Source organism: Panthera leo, chromosome F3 (genome assembly GCF_018350215.1).
Source record: "Panthera leo isolate Ple1 chromosome F3, P.leo_Ple1_pat1.1, whole genome shotgun sequence".
In the NCBI taxonomy this organism is placed as follows: domain Eukaryota; kingdom Metazoa; phylum Chordata; class Mammalia; order Carnivora; family Felidae; genus Panthera; species Panthera leo.
Genome location: NC_056696.1, coordinates 53,788,857 through 53,807,367, shown reverse-complemented (window position 1 = coordinate 53,807,367; position 18,511 = coordinate 53,788,857). Strand labels below are relative to the sequence as shown.

Below are 18,511 nucleotides of genomic sequence, written 5' to 3'. Positions count from 1 at the left end.
AGTTTCTTATGTCACGCCCAATTAGCATCCCATGCTAGTAATCCCATTAGTATTGTTGAATTCACTAATGGAAAAACTAATGGGCATGCTACCAGGGCACATTAATTGGGCACGACACCAGTTCTGGTTTTAATTATTAAACTACGATAATGAAATGTGTGTTTGTAAAATATTAAAATGTTGAAATAAGGTTGAAGAAAATAAAAGAGTATGTAGAGAAAAGAGATATAAAGAAAGCCAACCTACAAAAATTCAAGGACTAGAAAACAGATATACCAAATGGTCATCTTTCTAGCTGATCGAGTTGTCTATAAAAGTTGGGACACTGTCCACATGAGAAACAACCCACTCATCCTCATGGGAAATTAAAAGCTGTTTTTTTGCGATATGAATTTCTGTATGTCATACATGTTGTCATGCGCTGTATGAGGCCTGACAGGAGCCAATTAAATATGTAGAATGGACATGTTACATTGCCGAAGCTATTTTAGGGAAATACATACAGAAATGTTTTACTTAAGATGGTGTGACTCACATTGCACTTTTTGTGATACAAACCTTCAATTACATCAGATAATTATTACTTTTCTCTTTTGGAAAAACAGTATTCCAAAATTATAGGAGTTTGGCCAAGCACTCCATCCAACTAATTAAAAAAATATTTTGTAATATTTTACCCAGTCCTATTTTGGTTTAAACATTTTTTTATTGGATTTGAAGTTAATTATTGCTAAGAAAATTACCTTCATTAAGAAAGAAATTTATTTTCATTTAGAAGGTTTGGAGTAATTTTCTGGTTGTTTTTTTCTTTGATAGTAGTGGTAGTAACTGATGATGGTGACAAAGTTGAAATATCTCCTACCTAGGCTTATTTGCTCATGAACGCTAAAAAAAGTAACACTGTACTAAGCATGATATGCCAAAAAGTGTCCACTTGGCTAGGAAGTACTCAGATGGAAGGTTTCTCTTCTACTTCTTTCTGTTTCCTTACCCTTACCTCCTTTCTGCTAATCTCTGTTCTTGATATCTGCCATTTCATACTCTTAACTTTGTTTAATGTTTATTATTTTTGAGACAGAGAGTGAGAGAGAGCAAGCAGGGAAGGGGCAGGGATTGAGGGAGACACAGAATCTGAAATAGGCCCCAGGCTCTGAGCTGTTTTCACAGAGCCTGATGAGGGGCTTGAACTCACAGACTGCTAGGTCATGACCTAAGTTGAAGTCAGACGCTTAACTGACTGAGCCACACAGATGCCCCTATTTATTTTTTTAAGAGAGAGAGAGAGAGCAGGGGAGGGAAGGGGGGGGGGTGCAGAGGATCTGATGTAGGCTCTGTGCTAACAGCCCTAAATGGGGCTCGAATCATGAACCCTGAGATGATGACCTGAGCTGAAGTCAGATGCTTAACTGGCTGAGCCATCCAGGCACCCCTGCCATTTCCTACTCTTAACTGCTTAGGAACTCATTTTTAACTATGATAGAATGACCTTAGATAGAAGTTTCAATGCTAGATTTAAGATTACAAGGCAATGAGTACTAAGTTTAACTACGCATTTATGTTCAATGTGTTGATAACTGGCTAATTTTTATATGAATCTCATTCCTTCTACTTATTAGCAGTATAGTGAATGTTTTTGCCAGAGAAAAACTTTTTGCCAGATATTTCCCTACCTTTAGCACAATATAGATTCAATGGCGTTGTATTAGTTTTAAGTTCTTTTTTCATATTTCTACCAAAATTCTTAAGAGCTAAACTTTTAGAGTAGAAGATTCATTATCTTTCTAATGAATATAAGTTCTCAAAATGCAAGTGTACTTTTAAGAGATTTTTTATTCCACAGAGAGGATCTTTTCAGATTTGAGTACTGTTTCTAGGAGGACATCACAGAAAATCCAGAATGATGTCAGGCATCAACTTTCACTTTGAGTTCTGTTGAAATATAGGCATGCTTGCATCATGGGGATGTCAAAGCTTATAAACTGGTTTTTAGCAAATCTACAAATATATGTGTGTGAGTTTGTAAACATATACATTCATTCACTCACTCATTCACTCATTTGTTTCCTTAAGGGCTCTTCAATGGAAGTTACTACAACTAATGATGGTGGTAAACAATATAACGATGGCAAATGGCACGAAATAATTGCTATTAGGCATCAGGCTTTCGGCCAAATCACACTTGATGGGCAGTATACAGGTAAGAGCTATATATATGAACGGTACTATTGATATGCTAACGTTGCCATACTTTTCTGTTGCTTGTATTTCTACATCTCTTTTTTCACGTTTATTTCCTCTCCATTTTGCCTGAATTGCTGTTGAATTTGCCTTTGGGGTGCTCCCAAAATGATGAAGTCTGGCAACCATTTCCTCCTTTACGCACCGTTTCAGTAAAGCAAAAATAAGAGCAAAGTCATCAGTAGCAATTTTGTCTTTTGCAATGCTTTACAGTCTGCAAGGGCTTTTACTTATGTTCTCTCATTTTATTTTTGACCTGCGAAAGACAAAGTAAAGTGGTCATTACATACATTTTAGAAGTGATGAAACTGAGGCTCAGAAAAGGTAAATAGCTTTTCCCAATTTGCACAGCTGGTAGGCAGCATTCTTTCAACACTTACTTATCCTGTCTTTGCAATTTTAAGTTTAGTATTCTTTCCATCCTACCCTATCTACTATCCGTAGATAATTATAAAACACTTACAGTACCTGTATAATGATGCAGGCTTTTATTAATCTATTCAGGAAATATGGAATTGTAATGAGCACCTACTGTGTCCCAGGGATTGCTCTAGAAACACTGGCTACAAAGAGCAGAATTTACATTTTAGGCGGAAGAGGGGCAGGAAACAGAATAAATATTGAACAAGTATCAAGTAGTGTATATTCTGAGAATAATAAAGCAAGATAAGAGAGAAAGTGTGTGTGTGCACGCATGCATGTATTGGAGAGGGGAATGTTTTGATTTCATAAAAGACTGTTAGAGAAGTCTTCTTTGGTAAGGTGACATTTGAACAGAGACCTAAAAGAGAGTAGGTGGATAAGCCAGGAAAATATCCAGGAAAAGAATGTTTCAAGCCAACAGAATAGTAGGTCCCAGGGCCCTGAGGTAGGAACATATGTATGGCATGTTAAGGACCAACAAAGAGGTCACTATGAAAAAGAGTGGGTGAAGGGGCTAATAATAGGCTGCAATCAGGGAGGCATTAGGGCTTTTTACATAGGGTTTTCTGGACTTTTACTTGGAAAAAGGGAAGCCATTGGAGAATGTCAAGAAAGGAGTGACATGTTATGACTTCTTTCTTTAAAAAGAACACTTTGGCTGCTCTTTTGAAATGAATTTTAAAGAGAACAAGGGTGGAAACATGGAGAGCAGTTAACAAACTTCTGTAATAATTATAAAATAATTCAGGCAATAAAAAAAATGGTTTCTTGAACCAAAGAAGTAAAATTGTGGGTATAATGAGAAATCTGGGTATATTGTAAATGTTAAATTAAAAGGATTAGATTCAAGAGGTGCGTGGGTGGCTCAGTGGGTCAAGCATTTGACTCTTGATCTCAGCTCAAGTCTTGATCTTGAGGTTGTGAGTTCAAGCCCCACATTGGGCTCTGTGCTGAGTATAAAGCCTACTTTAAAAAAAAAAAGGATTTGATTCCAGTAGAGCAGGATTAGCAAGCCCCTTGTGGGCCATGTCTTGCTCATCATTATTTTATAAAGTTTTATTGCAGCACAACTTTACCCATTTGTTTTGTATTGCCTGTGACCACTTAAAGCTGCCTGGTCTACAAAGCCTAAATTATATACTACCTGGCCTTTTACATAACGAGTTTGCTAGTCCCTAATGTAGAACATGACTGCTAAGTTTGGGGTCTGGGCAACTGGAAGAATGTAGCTGCCATAACTAAGGTTGACAGGATCATGGGGGAAGCTGATATAGAGAGAGATGTTCAGTGTTAACATGGTCAGTCTTAGGTATCTATGAGGCATCCAAGTGGAAATATCAGGTAGACTTCTGGGTACAAGTCTGAGTTCAGGGAAGAGTTCCAGACTAAAGATATACATTGGGAATTGTCAGCTGAGGATGGCATGCACTTACCAAGGGACCACATGGAAGTAAGGCTAATTAGAGTGGTTTGGGCTCTGAGTCTGAGGAAACAAAAAAACACCTCTCCTTCAAAGGAAGAATGGAGTTAGAAATCATAACAGATGTGTGCTGTGAACACAACATAGTTGGGGACCCAGGCCTCCTCTGGTCTTTGGGGCTGGTGGTTCACATAGGTGCCAAGCACTCCAAGTCATCTAGAGGACTTCGTATACCCATGTATGTGGGGAGAGAAAGAGCTCTGAGAAGGCAGGAGACCTGGTCCTTCCAGCATCAAGATGTTGGGACAGCGAGGAAGAACCATTGAAGAAAGACAACAAAGAGGAGAACCAAGCAAGAGTGGTATCCAGAAGCTCAGTGAAGGGTTTAATCATTTGTTAAGTGAACAGAACCCAGATTATTCCGGGGAAGTTGAAATTCTCATCTCCTTTTCCATAGGTTCCTCGGCCACACCGAATGGGAGCACTATTATCGGAGGGAACACGGGAGTGTTTGTGGGAGGGCTTCCACAGGGTTATACCATCCTCAGGAAGGATCCTGGTGAGTTTCCTCTTTAGGATTTATATGTTGTCACCAAAATTTACAACAGGATCAAGTATGAGTACATTATTATAAGGTATGAATAATAGTATTATATTTTATCTCATGCTATTCCTGTATCAAGACAAAAATGTCCCTTAGGTTTCCTTTTTTCTAAAGGAACCATGTATTACTTGCATTTAAATTCTTCGTGCCAGCCCCTGATATATAAAAAGAGTTTATTAAAAAGTATATTAAACTTTTGAAGTGAATGATACTAATTTCAGTCAAAAACATGTTATTTTAGGGGCACCTGGGTGGCTCAGTCAGTTAAGCATCCAACTCTTGATTTTGGCTTAGGTCATGATCTCATGGTTCATGAGTTCATGCCCCGCATTGGGCTCTGAGCTGACAGTGCAGAGCCTGCTTAGGATTTTCTCTCTCCCTCTCTCTGTCTCTCCTCCTCCCCTGCACATGCTTACTCTCTCTCCCTCTCTCAAAATAAATAAACTTAAAAAAATAAATGTTGTTTTAGGATTATGTGTCAATTTTTTTAGATTTTAATCTGAAGCAACACAGAAATAGGAAACTATGGGCTTGATTTATACTCTAAACAGGGTAAATAAACTTCCCTGAGTATTGAGCATGTGATCAGCTCTAAACCAGACCTTAGATATCCACAGATGAACAAAATGTGGTCTTTGCCACAATAGAGGGTACAAATATATAAACGTATAATGTCAAGCAAATGCCATAAGTACTGTAAGACATAAACAAAATAATTCCTGTATTTTTGGAATGAGAGAACAAAAACAGATTCAAAATGAAACCAATAAAAAACTACCATGGACAGAATTAACCTTAGGCAGAAAGAAAAAAAAAAAAAAAAAAAACATCCTTCCAAAAGCATTGCTAAGATTTTAGGGTAGTTTTCCCATGTCTGCATTGAAGGGCATATAGGGTATCGCCTCAGTCTCTCCCAGGAAGTAAAATGTAACTACATAAATATTACACATGAGCTAGAACCTAAATAAATATAAATTGTTCATGGGTGGGGATCTTCAAGGAATAACGGTGAAGAAGATCAAAAGGAATAAAATGTTTTCAGTGAAATTTGGAGAGGGATATATTTAAATACCCAAGACTGAATGTAGTTGCCTCCTCAGATATCTCTAGAATAGAGAGGGTTTTTATTGGACTACTTTAGACAGGTAGAGAGAGAAGTCTCTCAAAAACATTCATACACACACACCCACTAGAGAAAAAGAGAGAGAGGGAGAAAGAGGGAGAGGGGGAGAGAGAGAGAGAGAGAGAGAGAGAGAGAGCAAGCGAGCTCTCAGTCTTTGCCCCAGTTCTTTGTCCATCCAGCACATGTCTTGGCTATGGTACAAACAGGCACTGGGAAGAGAGCATACCTGGCTCCAAGTACCCTTCCTGTGGAGGACATATCTCCATTATAAATAAATAAATAATCTGACCTTGTAGAACTTTGATTGCTGGTGAATACCTTCCCTAGAATCAAGTCATAAACTCAAAAGCCGAGATCGAAGCTTTGTGTGGATCAGTATGGACATCACTGGATGCAGTGTGACCTTAGCTGCGATGCTGCCTCCTCTTCTCTAGGTTTTTCTTGCTCTCTAGTTCTAATTCTCTCATTTCACTTCATTTCTTTCCCAACTCCTATTACCAGCTATTTGCTATGTTCATAAACCCTACCTTTGCCTGGTCCGGGGCATTCTAAAATTAAGTTCAATATTATATTAATTCCTAAATATGAAATCAAATTATTGACTTACTTGTGTAATAGACTGGTTCATAATGATGAAAGAACTAAAATACAAACGAGATTAGATTAATAGAAACACTTCCTTCAAATCTTACTTTTAAAACTTGTTGGGGCGCCTGGGTGGCTCAGTCGGTTGAGCATCCGACTTCGGCTCAGGTCCTGATCTCGCGGTTCGTGAGTTCGAGCCCCGCGTCGGGCCCTGGTGCTGACAGCGTGGATCCTGGAGCCTGCTTTAGATTCTGTGTCCCCCTTTCTCACCACGCCACCCCTGCTTGTGCTGTGTCTCTCTCTGTCTTTCAAAAATGAATAAACATAAAAAAATTAAAAAAAAAAAAACAAAAACTTGTTACAACACTTTTATTTTTAAGACTAGTGGCAGATGAAATCTTCTTGTTAGTTCAAAAGGCAATATTCTGGCTACTCCCATAAAACCACAATTTCTACATAAACATCTATTTCTTTGGAAACAGTGGATCTGACATTATAACTGTTACCACTCAGCATAGGTAATGGTGTGGTGTTTACATGAATCATTAAGAGGTTTGCAGTAAATAGGTAGTGAGAGCTATTGCCTGTTTCTTTTATGTGAATGACACATAAAATTAATTGCTTTGAAAGAATGTTTCCAAAATACACATTTATTGATATCTCTCGACCCCTACAGACATAATCCGTAAAGGTTTTGTGGGCTGTGTCAAGGATATGTATTTTATGAAGAATTATAATCCCTTTGCTATTTGGGAGCCTCTGATTTGGCAGAGTGCTGAAGAGCAAGTCAACGTGTATAACAGCTGGGAGGGATGTCCCACGTCACTACAGGAGGGAGCCCAGTTCCTAGGAACAGGTAAGGTTCTGAAAGAGACACCAGCAGTTGCTTAGCAGCTAGTTTCTATCCTTTGCACAATTTAATCCCTCCTGTCCGATTACTTTGACCTCTTATGGACCTAGTGTCACAGAAATAACTAGTTATGCCATGATACACATAAACATTTCCTCCAAGTCTGAATATGTAATACAAGTTGTAAGACTCATGGACATATATTCGTGTGTCAGATCTCTGTTAACCCATGGCAATGCTTGGTTTATATTTGGTAGTATCAAAAATATCTTTTGGTATGCCAGATGTTTTACTTAGAATGCAGTTTTATTTGGAAAGATGTTTTGGAAGTGTTATGTTTACCGGGTGAATCCACAAATATCTATTTATCCCATGGTGTAGATGGACCATATTCTCGAGAGCAAAATGTCAGCTATGTAATGGGGTGCGTAGGTTAGTGAGGAGGAGCTGGAGGATGTCACGGTCATCCCTGCCATTGCTCGAGAGGCTGCTGCAGAAGCGAGGAGCAGTGTACCTGGCGTACCTCCCCAGCCCAGTCTCTGCCTGGCCGTCACCCAGGGTAAGGGAGTGGAAGGGAATATAGTGGCCTGGTGGATAGTACTTCAGATAAAAGCCCACCTCTGCCTCCTATGTTTATAACTAAGCTGGTTACTTATTCAGTTGCTTAAACCACCTTCAGGATAGAAAGATGAATAATATCCCAGTCTGTGCACTTTTCTGTTGCTCTTTTCTCAACACTGTCATTATTCTGAATTTCTCTTAGTCAATGCAATTTCTTATCGTGAATTCTGATATAAAACAATAATAGTCTTAACTATATCCATGATTTAGAGAGTAAATTGCTTCCTCTTAAAATGTATATCCAGTTCATTCTGCTACTTCCGTACAAGTACAAGGGGGGTTTCTCAACATTGATTTGCATCTTCTTTTGCGAGAGACTTACTCAATGACGGTATTCGTCCTAGTCTTTGTTACACCTTCATAACGCTGGCACTATTGCTTTATACACACTGACATGTACATATTCTTTTCTTTAAAGGGTTTCTGGAACTTCAGTCGCACATGTTTCATGGTGGAATGGATTTTGAGATTTCCTTGAAGTTCAGAACTGACCAATTGAATGGGTTGCTTCTTTTTGTTTACAACAAAGATGGACCTGATTTTCTTGCTGTATGTGTATAAATTTAGTTAAATTTACTTAAAAATATCAGATACAACTTTGAGATAAATAAGGCATGTGTTAATATTTTGCTAAATTGGGGTTTCTCTTGAAATCCATTTTTGTTTTCCTTCCTTAAGTCATTTTTAGGTTTGGAGTCCTGTGAAACATTTTGTGCTCTAAGATCGTGATTTATTTTAAATGACAATTATTACTGTGAAAATTGTAATTTTAGCAAAGCAGAGTAGTTATGAGGAATTATGAAAATCCCACTTAGTTTCCCAACATATGAAAAATATTATGTCCTTTGTTATTTCTTATATAATGCTGTTAAAAACTATATACAATAAATGCTTCATATTACACACTCACACAAAGTATAAAAGTACAGTAAACATGAACCTACCACCCAATGCAAGAATTAAAATATCATTTTTTACATTTACTTATAGGGTCTCTCCTATCCCATTTTCCTATCCCCCTCTGGAGGTAATATGTAATTAGAATTTTGTGTTTATTATCCCCTTGCATGTAGCTGCAGTTTCAACAAAATGTATGAATGCCTGAAAATTCTTGTTTTTGACATTTATAAGAGTTGCATTATACTCTACCTTGAGGCAATTGTTTTTTGCACTCGACATTATTCCTGAGTCACTCATGTTCTCCATGTAGGTATATATTTTCATGACTGTGTAATTTAGCTCTTCTGTCAATGACATACTGGTTGTTTCCGTGTTTTTGCTATGGCAAATGGGCTGCTATGAACATTTTCATACATTTTTCTAAGTACAGTCAGCAAGTGTGATTACTTTTATTTGCCTTTAATCAGACAGTCAGATATCATTGTCAAAAATAAGTATGTTATGGGGGCACCTGCGTGGCTCAGTCAGTTAAGCGGCCGACTTCAGCTCAGGTCATGATCTCGTGGTTCGTGAGTTCGAGCCCCGCGTCGGGCTCTGTGCTGGCAGCTCAGAGCCTGGAGCCTGCTTCAGATTCTGTGTCTCCCTCTCTCTCTGCCCCTTGCCTGCTCATGCTCTGTCTCTGTCTCTCAAAAATAAATAAACATTAAAAAAAGTTTTAAAAAAATAAGTATGTTATTAAAATGTAAGTTTTTAAAAAGTTATTTTAAAGAACTTACATAGACTCAGGGGAAAATTATGAACACCTTAATCTCATTGCTCATATCTAGGCAAGTAAGTAGTAAAACACATGTGTTGGTGATTTTATGATTCTAGGATGTTTCCAATTCATTGATTTTGTTCATTCCTAGATTATATAATGTCAAATTTGCTGCCCAGGTAAGTGGAAATATATCCCTTCATAGAATTTGTTATAATTTCATCTTATTTAAATTTTTTAAATTTCTTATTTATTTTTATTTTAAAGTTTATTTTTGACAGAGAGAGAGAGAGAGTGCGAGCATGAGCTAGGGAAAGGCAGAGAGAGAGGGAGACACAGAATCCAAAGCAGGCTTCAGGCTCTGAGGTGTCAGCACAGAGCCTGACTTGGGGCTCGAACCCAGGAACCTTGAGATCATGACGTGGACCAAAGTTGGATGCTTAACCGACTGAGCCACCTAGGCACCCCTGAAATGTAATCTTTCTTAACACAGGAATTTTGTGTCTTCTTTATAGTTCTATCTTCAGTGCCTCTTTTTTTTTTTCGTTTTTATTTTTTAATTTTTTTTAATGTTTATTTTTGAGAAAGAGACAGAGCATAAGTTGAGAAAGGGCAGAAAGAGAGGGAGACACAGAATCTGAAGCAGGCTCTAGGCTCTGAGCTGTCAGCACAGAGCCCGATGAGGGGCTCAAATTCACGAACTGTGAGATCATGAGCTGAGCCAAAGTCAGATGCTTAACCGACTGAGCCACGCAGGTGCCCCTTCAGCCTAACTCTTGCAATTATTAAGTATTTGATAAATATTATTGGATGAATGAGTGACTGAACATGTGAATGAATTCATGTTATGGTGACTCTGAGCATTCCTTAAACATCTATCTGTGCATAAATCTTGGAGAGAATGCAGAGGTGTTTATCATTTGGCCTTTCCTCTCAAGGAGCACTTGCCTCTCTTGGAGGCTCACACATCCTGATATACCTACATCCAGCCCTCCATCTTCCTCCGTTCACTGACTTTGGAAATATAATGAATCCCCACCTTATTGAATAATGTTAATTTTAAGCTTTAATGAAATAAATCTTAATCAAAACATTTAGGCCAATATATATTGAGTGTCTGCTCTGTGTTAGGCTTTCTTTTAGCACTTCCAATACAGCTATAAAGGAAGCAGACATTCACAGAACTCACATTCTTCTCCTCTGTATCTGAGAACCTAGGCTTCTCACAGTTTATTCCTCAATAAGATTTTTTCCTGTTATCCTAAGTAGCTTCAACATACGTGGCTGTCCGGGGAACTTGATTAACTCAGAAAGTTTTTACTGCTAAACTCTTAAATCTCAAAATATAACATTTCTACTCTTTGAGCTCTCATTCTCTCTTATTGAGTTCACAAAGACATTGAGACCATTGGCTATTAGACCACTTTCTGTTTAACTTACGTGCTCTGTTCCTTAGACACCATAATGCAGCTTTTCAACCATTTTTTCTGACAACACCCTCAACTTGTGTCTTCAATTCCACAACTCTGAGTGAATCAGTTTAGCCCCTAGCTCTTCAGTTTCAATAGCCAGTTTACTGAACACCACAGGAGAACTAATACAGGTATGAAGACTGGTGACACACCGAGTCTTGAGGGTCCTAATTCTTTCATTCGACACTATTTATTGTTTATAGGATTTGCTCATAGATTAAATGTAGAACATGAAAGAAAAAGAATGTCAGGACTGGAAAACACCACAACCTGAATGTCTTCAGATAGTCTCATTCTTATAATGGAAAGAAACATAATCTCCTCATCTTCCAAATTTTCAACCTACAACTTTTGTTTTTATGAGCCAAGTCTGGGTCTCACCCCCCCCTACTCAGGAGGACAAATATATAATTACTATGATTACAACCAAAGTTAATATTTCTACCTTTACTCTATATTCTATCCCTTCTCCTGCAAGAGCTTGTGCTACAGATTTTCTCTTTTGTTAAGTTCCAGTGTTCCTTCCACATCGGCTCTTCTCCCTCTATATATAAAATGGTTGAGCCTCATTTATCTTAAATATTTTTCCTTTTGACTTGGAAAACTCCTCTGTTGTATTTCCCTTCCCTTCAGAGCCTATTGCATTGAAAGTAACTACTCTGGTTATTTCCACTTATTTTTATATCACACCTTAGTCCTCAAATACTGTAAATATGGTTCCTAGCCCTACCACATTGCACTGCAGAATTTTCAAACTTGCCAGTGACCCCTGCATTTTCTAGTCTACGAGATAATTTTTCAGTCTTTATTTACTTGATCTTCCACTGTCATCTTTTTTTTCTTAAAATATTCTTCCCTACCGACTTTCCAAAATACTAGTTGCTCTTGATTTTCATTAAATCCTTGGCTTCTCCAAGAAGATTGTTGTTGACTTATAGAATTACATCTACCCTGCCGTCCCCTTAAGATGTTGGTCTTGCTGAGGACTCTTGCTTTGATACTAACTGGATGATCTCACTTATCCTTTCATAAACCTTGTCTATTTTACTGGCCTATCTTTATGTTCAACTGCCTCAAAAAAAGTTTCTTCTGAATGTTTTATAGACATTTCAAACTCAGTGTGTTTAAAATTGACCTCATTCCTCACTGACAATGATAATACCAAGTCTTTCTTTCTAGTGCTTTCCATATTGGGATGGTGGTAAAACACACCCAAACGAGAAAGAGCATGGATATCTTTGACTTACTCTTCATTCATTTAACACATTCAGCTGTTTGCCATGTCCTGCTGAGACTTAAAAAGCTGAGTTGCTTTTAAAATACCTCTTTGACTGAGTTGTCACTGTCTTCACCATTGTTATCTTTATTTCAATGGTTCTTGTCATTTTTCTCACCACTGTAGTGATTCTCTAATAGGTTTCTCCAATTCCAGTCTAGCTTTCATTTCCAGTATGAACTTCCTATGACCTAAAGGGTAGACTTTTAGCACAAGATAATAGTGGAAAGAATATAGCCTTTTGGAGGCAGGCACACAAGAGAAAGATGAATATTTTTCCATATGACTCAAAATCCTCCAAAACCTTGTTTCTACATATCTGGCAAGACTCTTTCTAACCCATGCCCCCCCCCCCCCCAATCTGTGTATCTTTTGTCTTACCTAATTTAGTCTTTTTTTCTAAACCTAATGAGCTCATACATGTCCTCATGCCATTGGACATGTTAATCTCCCTGTGTTGAAGGATTCTCCATGAATCTTACATACTTCCAAAAATATTAATTTAAACCTTTTCCAGTTCCCAAGGAACAAAATGTATATCCTTTCTTTGCTGTCATTGTACCCTATTCTTCTCTTGGTTATAGTATTACCCCAGATGTTTGCTATTGGAAAATGTGATTCTTGGGAACAGGTTCATAGAACATGGTGGGGGACTCAATATTTATTGAATGAATGGATAAATGACTGCTTATCCAATGTACTTCACAAAGATGAATTTACATAGAAAAAGTAATTTTTATCTGGAATTACTGAATTTCATTTGACATGATTGATCTCAAATTTTTAAGTATCCTATTTTTGCTGATGGGAGTTCTAACAAAATAAAAACATAGTAGATAAAATAATTGTCATGTAACATTTTGAAGGAAAACATATGGAGGCATTTCCTTTGCCATGAAAATTTGGGTAAAATGTATTCATATTAGAAAATGGCACCTAATCTAAAAGAATACACATAGAAGCAATTATGTTAGTTAGAGATTTAGAATAATAAAAATGAAATATTGAATAAAAATCCATCTTACAAATTTGAAATTGAGTTCACCAACCAGTTAAAATAAGCTTAATCAGGCTTGACATTTCATTTTCTTATTGTCTTGTCATATTTTTCCCCCAAATTAAGTTGATATATGAAGTAGTATTTTCTCATTTTCTAAAAACTCAAGTAAAAATAGTGACATAGTTCAAACTATTCTCTTCAGTCATTCAGTTACTTATGCTAGGGTTGAATCTTTTACCTATGTTGCACCAAACAATAATAATAATAAAAGTTTTTGCCTACATAGTATCATATCACATTGTGTGATCATTAATGGGTATGAATTTGACTTAATACAACAATCTTCACGTCAATTATAAGCTTGCAGAGTACTCCATTATATGTTACTCCAGTCCTGCTTAGAATAAAGTGGAACATTTTTATAGAGTGCTTTCAGGGAAATTTGTTGCTTTTCTACAAGAAATTGACCTTCTGCTCTCTCCCAAACTGCCATTCTGCAGTCTTTTTATATGCCTATTTTCTTTTTTAATGTGAAATACAGATGGAACTGAAGAGTGGAATATTGAGCTTCCGGTTAAATACCAGTCTTACCTTTACACAAGTGGATCTATGGCTGGGACTGTCCTATTGTGACGGGAGGTGGAATAAAGTGATTATTAAAAAGAAAGGTTCTATCTTAACAGCAAGCATGAATGAACTGAGGGAGCGTGCATCACAGTCCAGAGCCCAGCCACTGATGGTGAATTCCCTGGTCTATGTGGGAGGAACCCCACAGGAGCTGCACGACTCTTTTAAATACCTGAGTCTGGAACAAGGTAAAGTCCATCTGAAAGAATTCCCAAATAAATACAGCCCTGGTATAAATACAGCAGGTTTTGGTGGGTTCATGTTTTAAGATACAACAACAGAATCAGGCCGAAAGCAATACCTACCCATCCCTTTTTTGAAGAATTTTAAGCTTAAAAAAAACCACAGTGGTACCCGCATGGCTCAGTTGGCTAAATGTTTGACTTCTGATTTTGGCTCAGGTCGTGATCTCACAGTTGGTGGGATAGAGCCCTGCATCAGGCTCTGCGCTGACAGCACGGAGCCTGATTGGGATTCTCTCTTTCCCTCTCTCTCTGCCTCTCTCCCACTCACATACGTGCTCTCTCTCAAAATAAATTAAACCTAAAAAAATTTTAAAATCACAGAACATTTTTTTCAGATAGTTTTGTATGTTGCCCTTAAGAGTGTGCCCTCATACCTGTTTATAATCAATATATTTATTCTAACTTGTCTTTAACATATACAATTATAATTTATATATATATATTTCCTCATGTGTTTTCAAAGAAAACACATGAGGCTCTGGTTCTTTCAAATACTGACCATTATCTGTGTTCATAGATTAAAAAAATAAACTAGGTTGGTGGGCACAGCTAAGAAAAATGGCATTAAATTTTACTGGGTTTTTTTTCTGACATAACTGCTAATTGTCTCTGTGCATTTCCATGGAGCTCCCCCATAGCAAAGCACATGAAAGGGTGGGTTTAGTTGAATTTTAAACATGCTGGTGAAAAATATATATTTCATTTATTATTAATTACCTGAATGAAAGAAAAAGTGCATGAGTGCATGACTTATAACTAGAGCAAGCATTTAACTCATAAAAGGAATTTGAACATAATCAGAGAAATTTTTAATACAAAAAAGGCTACCAGTAGCTGAGTGTATTCTGTGTGCTAGGCATGGTTCTGAAAGCTTTACATGAAACTAAGTGGCCCATCTCTTCCTAACAAGCCCATGACTTAGGTATTATTATTTATACGCCCGTTTTACAGATGAGGAAACTAAAGAACAAAGTAACTTGCCCAAGGTCACATGGTTAGTAAGCAGATAGCAAGCCTTTCTGTCTCAGGACAGCCTGGTGTCAAAATCCACTCTCCTTATTATAATCAAGGATTCCCTTTTATGGTCATTGGCCAGTATTCCTTTGCTATAAATTAGGGAAAGCACAGAAACTTCTAGTTTGTGACTAAGCATGCTCCCATGTAGAAAATGTTCTCTACATATTTCAAAATCTATGTACTGTGAATGGTTAAAGTTTCCATGAAGCAGTCTTTGCCTATTTGGTAAGTACATAAAGATTTAAATGCCTTTGAATAGAAAATATATGGCAAGCTCTAAGGAGACTTTTAGAAGGGTACTAGTAAGGAGTTAATGAATATCTGGGGTGTAAGACAGTAATGACATTTTCCAGGCACTTAAGATGTAACAGCAGCTAAAAATATTACATTCATATAAGGGCTTCTCCTGGTTTTCAGGTTTCTGAGGTTAGAAAGAGCTTGAAAACCCTTTAGATGAGCCAGATTACTTGATCCTACTTACATCTAGGAAACAAATCCCCTGCATCTGTGGCCTTATACTTTCAAAGTACACAAAAACCCATTACTATGATGGGCATAGAGACATGGCGTTAGCCAAATTTTAACTGGAATTGTGAGACAATCATGATAGAAGCTTAACACGTCAACATAAAAACCCAAAGGGGATAATTTAATCTGCACTATGACTAAGTCTATGATACTGAGAGATATTTTATTTATGGGTAATACTAAATTTTTATCATTGCAGTATCATACATATCAGTGGTTCTCAAGCCACTGATAAAATATTGAAGTATAGTAGCTGGAACATAGTAAGAACTCAATAAAATCAGCTGTTATTATTATTACTATTCAAGATACATCGGAATCTCCTGGAAAGGTTATTAAAAATGCAGATTTTATGACCCTATTCCCAAAGATTCTGTCTCAGATGCTTTGAGTGATACTGATCTATATAAGTAACTGCATGTTTTATATAGCGATCAGGAGAATATTCACCATATGGGGGTGCTGCCTGTATGTAGTAAATTGCAATTAAAATTAATCATGTTCACTTACTGTATTTTTTTTATCCACTCTCAAATGGTCTTAAAAGTGTTCTGTGCTTCTCAATTAGCACCTTTTTGCAGAGGCTCTATTTTGTGGTCATATTACCGCTATTTTTTTTCTTGTCCATTAATGTTGTAATCTTCCTTTGAATCAAATGCAAATTAACTTTCCTCTGTGGTACGGAAATGCTGGGCAGCCTAATTTGCTGAAGATGTATCACCTCAGAGCACGGGCATTTATCTTAGAACTACCACTTGGGACTATCACTTACCTCCAGGTTGGGGGCGACAGGGCCATGGCCCGTGATATCACAGGTTATGCTCTACCCAAAGACCTGTGTGGAGAAGGGAGGAGTAGGGGCTGAACGCACACAGAGGAGCTATTACTCTGCTCTGCCATTTTCACTGAGTTCCATAGTTCTGACTATACACAGTGGTCGCCACTTTCGTATTCATGTTAGCACGACGGAGAGCAAATTCAGCTCTGCCAAGGCCTTCCTACCAGCCCAAGTGCCTCTGTGTTGGGTGGTGATTTGTCAGTGTAGAATTCTGGTCCACCTTTTAGTTATTTGGAGGCCTGGGGGTGGGGAGTCATTTCTGATTCTCAAAAGCAAGCAAAGGAGGCATCTCCTTTCCTCCCACTGCTAGGCCCTTTCCCCTCTTTCTATCCTAACATCCCAATTATATTTTGAAGGTAGTTGAAGAATATTTCTGGTGGAAATCGTTCTGATGGTGCAGAGTTGAAAGAACCGTGACTTGATTTGGCAAAACTGTCTGTCTGTTCTTACATAGCATGGTGAGGACCACACACTAGAACTCAGTTTCCTTCACCTCCAAGGCCTGAGGCCAGCATACCACTTCCTAAGGAGGATTAATACTTAGAAACCTCATCCAATACTCTCTGGACCTTTTTCCTTATCTCCAGAATGAAGGAAGACTACCTTGATGGCCTTTCCCAAATTTTAAAATTCTATTCCACGAATTAATTTTTTTTAATAAAAAAATTGTTTTAATGTTTATTTTTGAGAGAGAGAGAGAGAGAGAGAGCGCACTAGTGGGAGGGGGCAGAGAGAGAAGGAAACACAGAATCGGAAGCAGACTCCAGGCTCTGAGCTGTCAGCACAGAGCCTGATGTGAGGCCCGAGCTCATGGGCCAAGAGATCATGACCTTAGCCGAAGTCAGACCATTAAACAACTGAGTCACACAGGTGCCCCACCATGAATGATTTTTAAGACATTTCTTTTTTTATTCTTAATTCGTTAAATTGTAAAATATACATAAATGTTACCATCTTAGCCATTTAGCGCACAGTTCAGCAGCATTGAGTATATTTACGTTGTTGTGCGACCGCCATCATCTGTCTCCAGCACATTGTCCATCTTGTAAAACTGAAACTCTGTGCCCTTTAAACAATAATGGGACTTTTCTGATAACAGCACTTCGATGTGTACCAGAGCTGCCTTTCCACTGTTTGCATTTTGTTGTTAGGGAAACCGGCATAGAGAGAAGTTAGGTAACTGAGCTATAAGCCATCAGAAAATCACTGCTGGTAGAGAATTCAGAATTCTTCACTTCTGAATTTTCAAGCAGATGCTTTTATATTGAACTTCATTGCTTTCATTTCCATTCACCCAACTTATGGAGTGTCTACTGTGTGTTCAAGATAGACTAGCAGTATTGATCAGTGGGGCCGAAAGGAACGTGAATAATAGCAAAGGCATTTAAAAGGAAATAGGCTGCAACTTAATGTGTTAGAAGACATAATAAGACATCATATAAATGCTGAAGAGAACAATATGGTCATTGTTACTATTAGCTTATTTTACTGTTAGGCATTGCATTATGTTTTATTTTCTCTTCCTGCTGATGTGCTTTAATCTTGAAAAGAGCTAAGCATGTGTTTGGGGCCCTTCAAACTTGACAGTGTTTTGTTCAGTAAGAGTCAGTGTGTGCTATCTCCAACCCAGTCTGTTCATCCCTTCTTTTACAATTTTGTGCAGTTTTCTGTGCAGAATGCTGGCAAACTTATTGAGCTGATCTCTATTTACACAAAATAGCATGTAATGCAAAGCCATTGCTACTCCCTGGCTGACTGGATGCCCTGTGGTTCTCTAACAAAAAAACCGGTGCATACTCCTAATCTATTCCTTCCACATTTCCTGTTAAACTTCACAGAACTACACTGCCCTGTGGTCGTTCTAAAGTCAACTGGGTAGTGGGGTACCTGGGTGGCTCATTTGGTTAAGCGTCTGACTTTGGCTCAGGTCATGATCTCACGGTTCATGAGTTCGAGCCTCAGATCGGGCTGTCTGCTATCAACACAG

At 37.9% G+C, this 18,511-nt stretch overlaps 1 protein-coding gene across 1 annotated transcript in view; it reads left to right on the top strand.

The window, feature by feature from the left end:
* USH2A (usherin) overlaps positions 1-18,511 on the top strand; it is a 743,753-nt gene that overhangs the window by 304,796 nt on the left and 420,446 nt on the right. Inside the window, exons 24-28 of the mRNA XM_042925179.1 lie at positions 2,071-2,197; positions 4,539-4,640; positions 7,070-7,249; positions 8,283-8,413; positions 13,811-14,084. Of these exons, the coding sequence (XP_042781113.1) occupies positions 2,071-2,197; positions 4,539-4,640; positions 7,070-7,249; positions 8,283-8,413; positions 13,811-14,084 (814 nt within the window). The remainder of the gene's footprint in view (positions 1-2,070; positions 2,198-4,538; positions 4,641-7,069; positions 7,250-8,282; positions 8,414-13,810; positions 14,085-18,511) is intronic.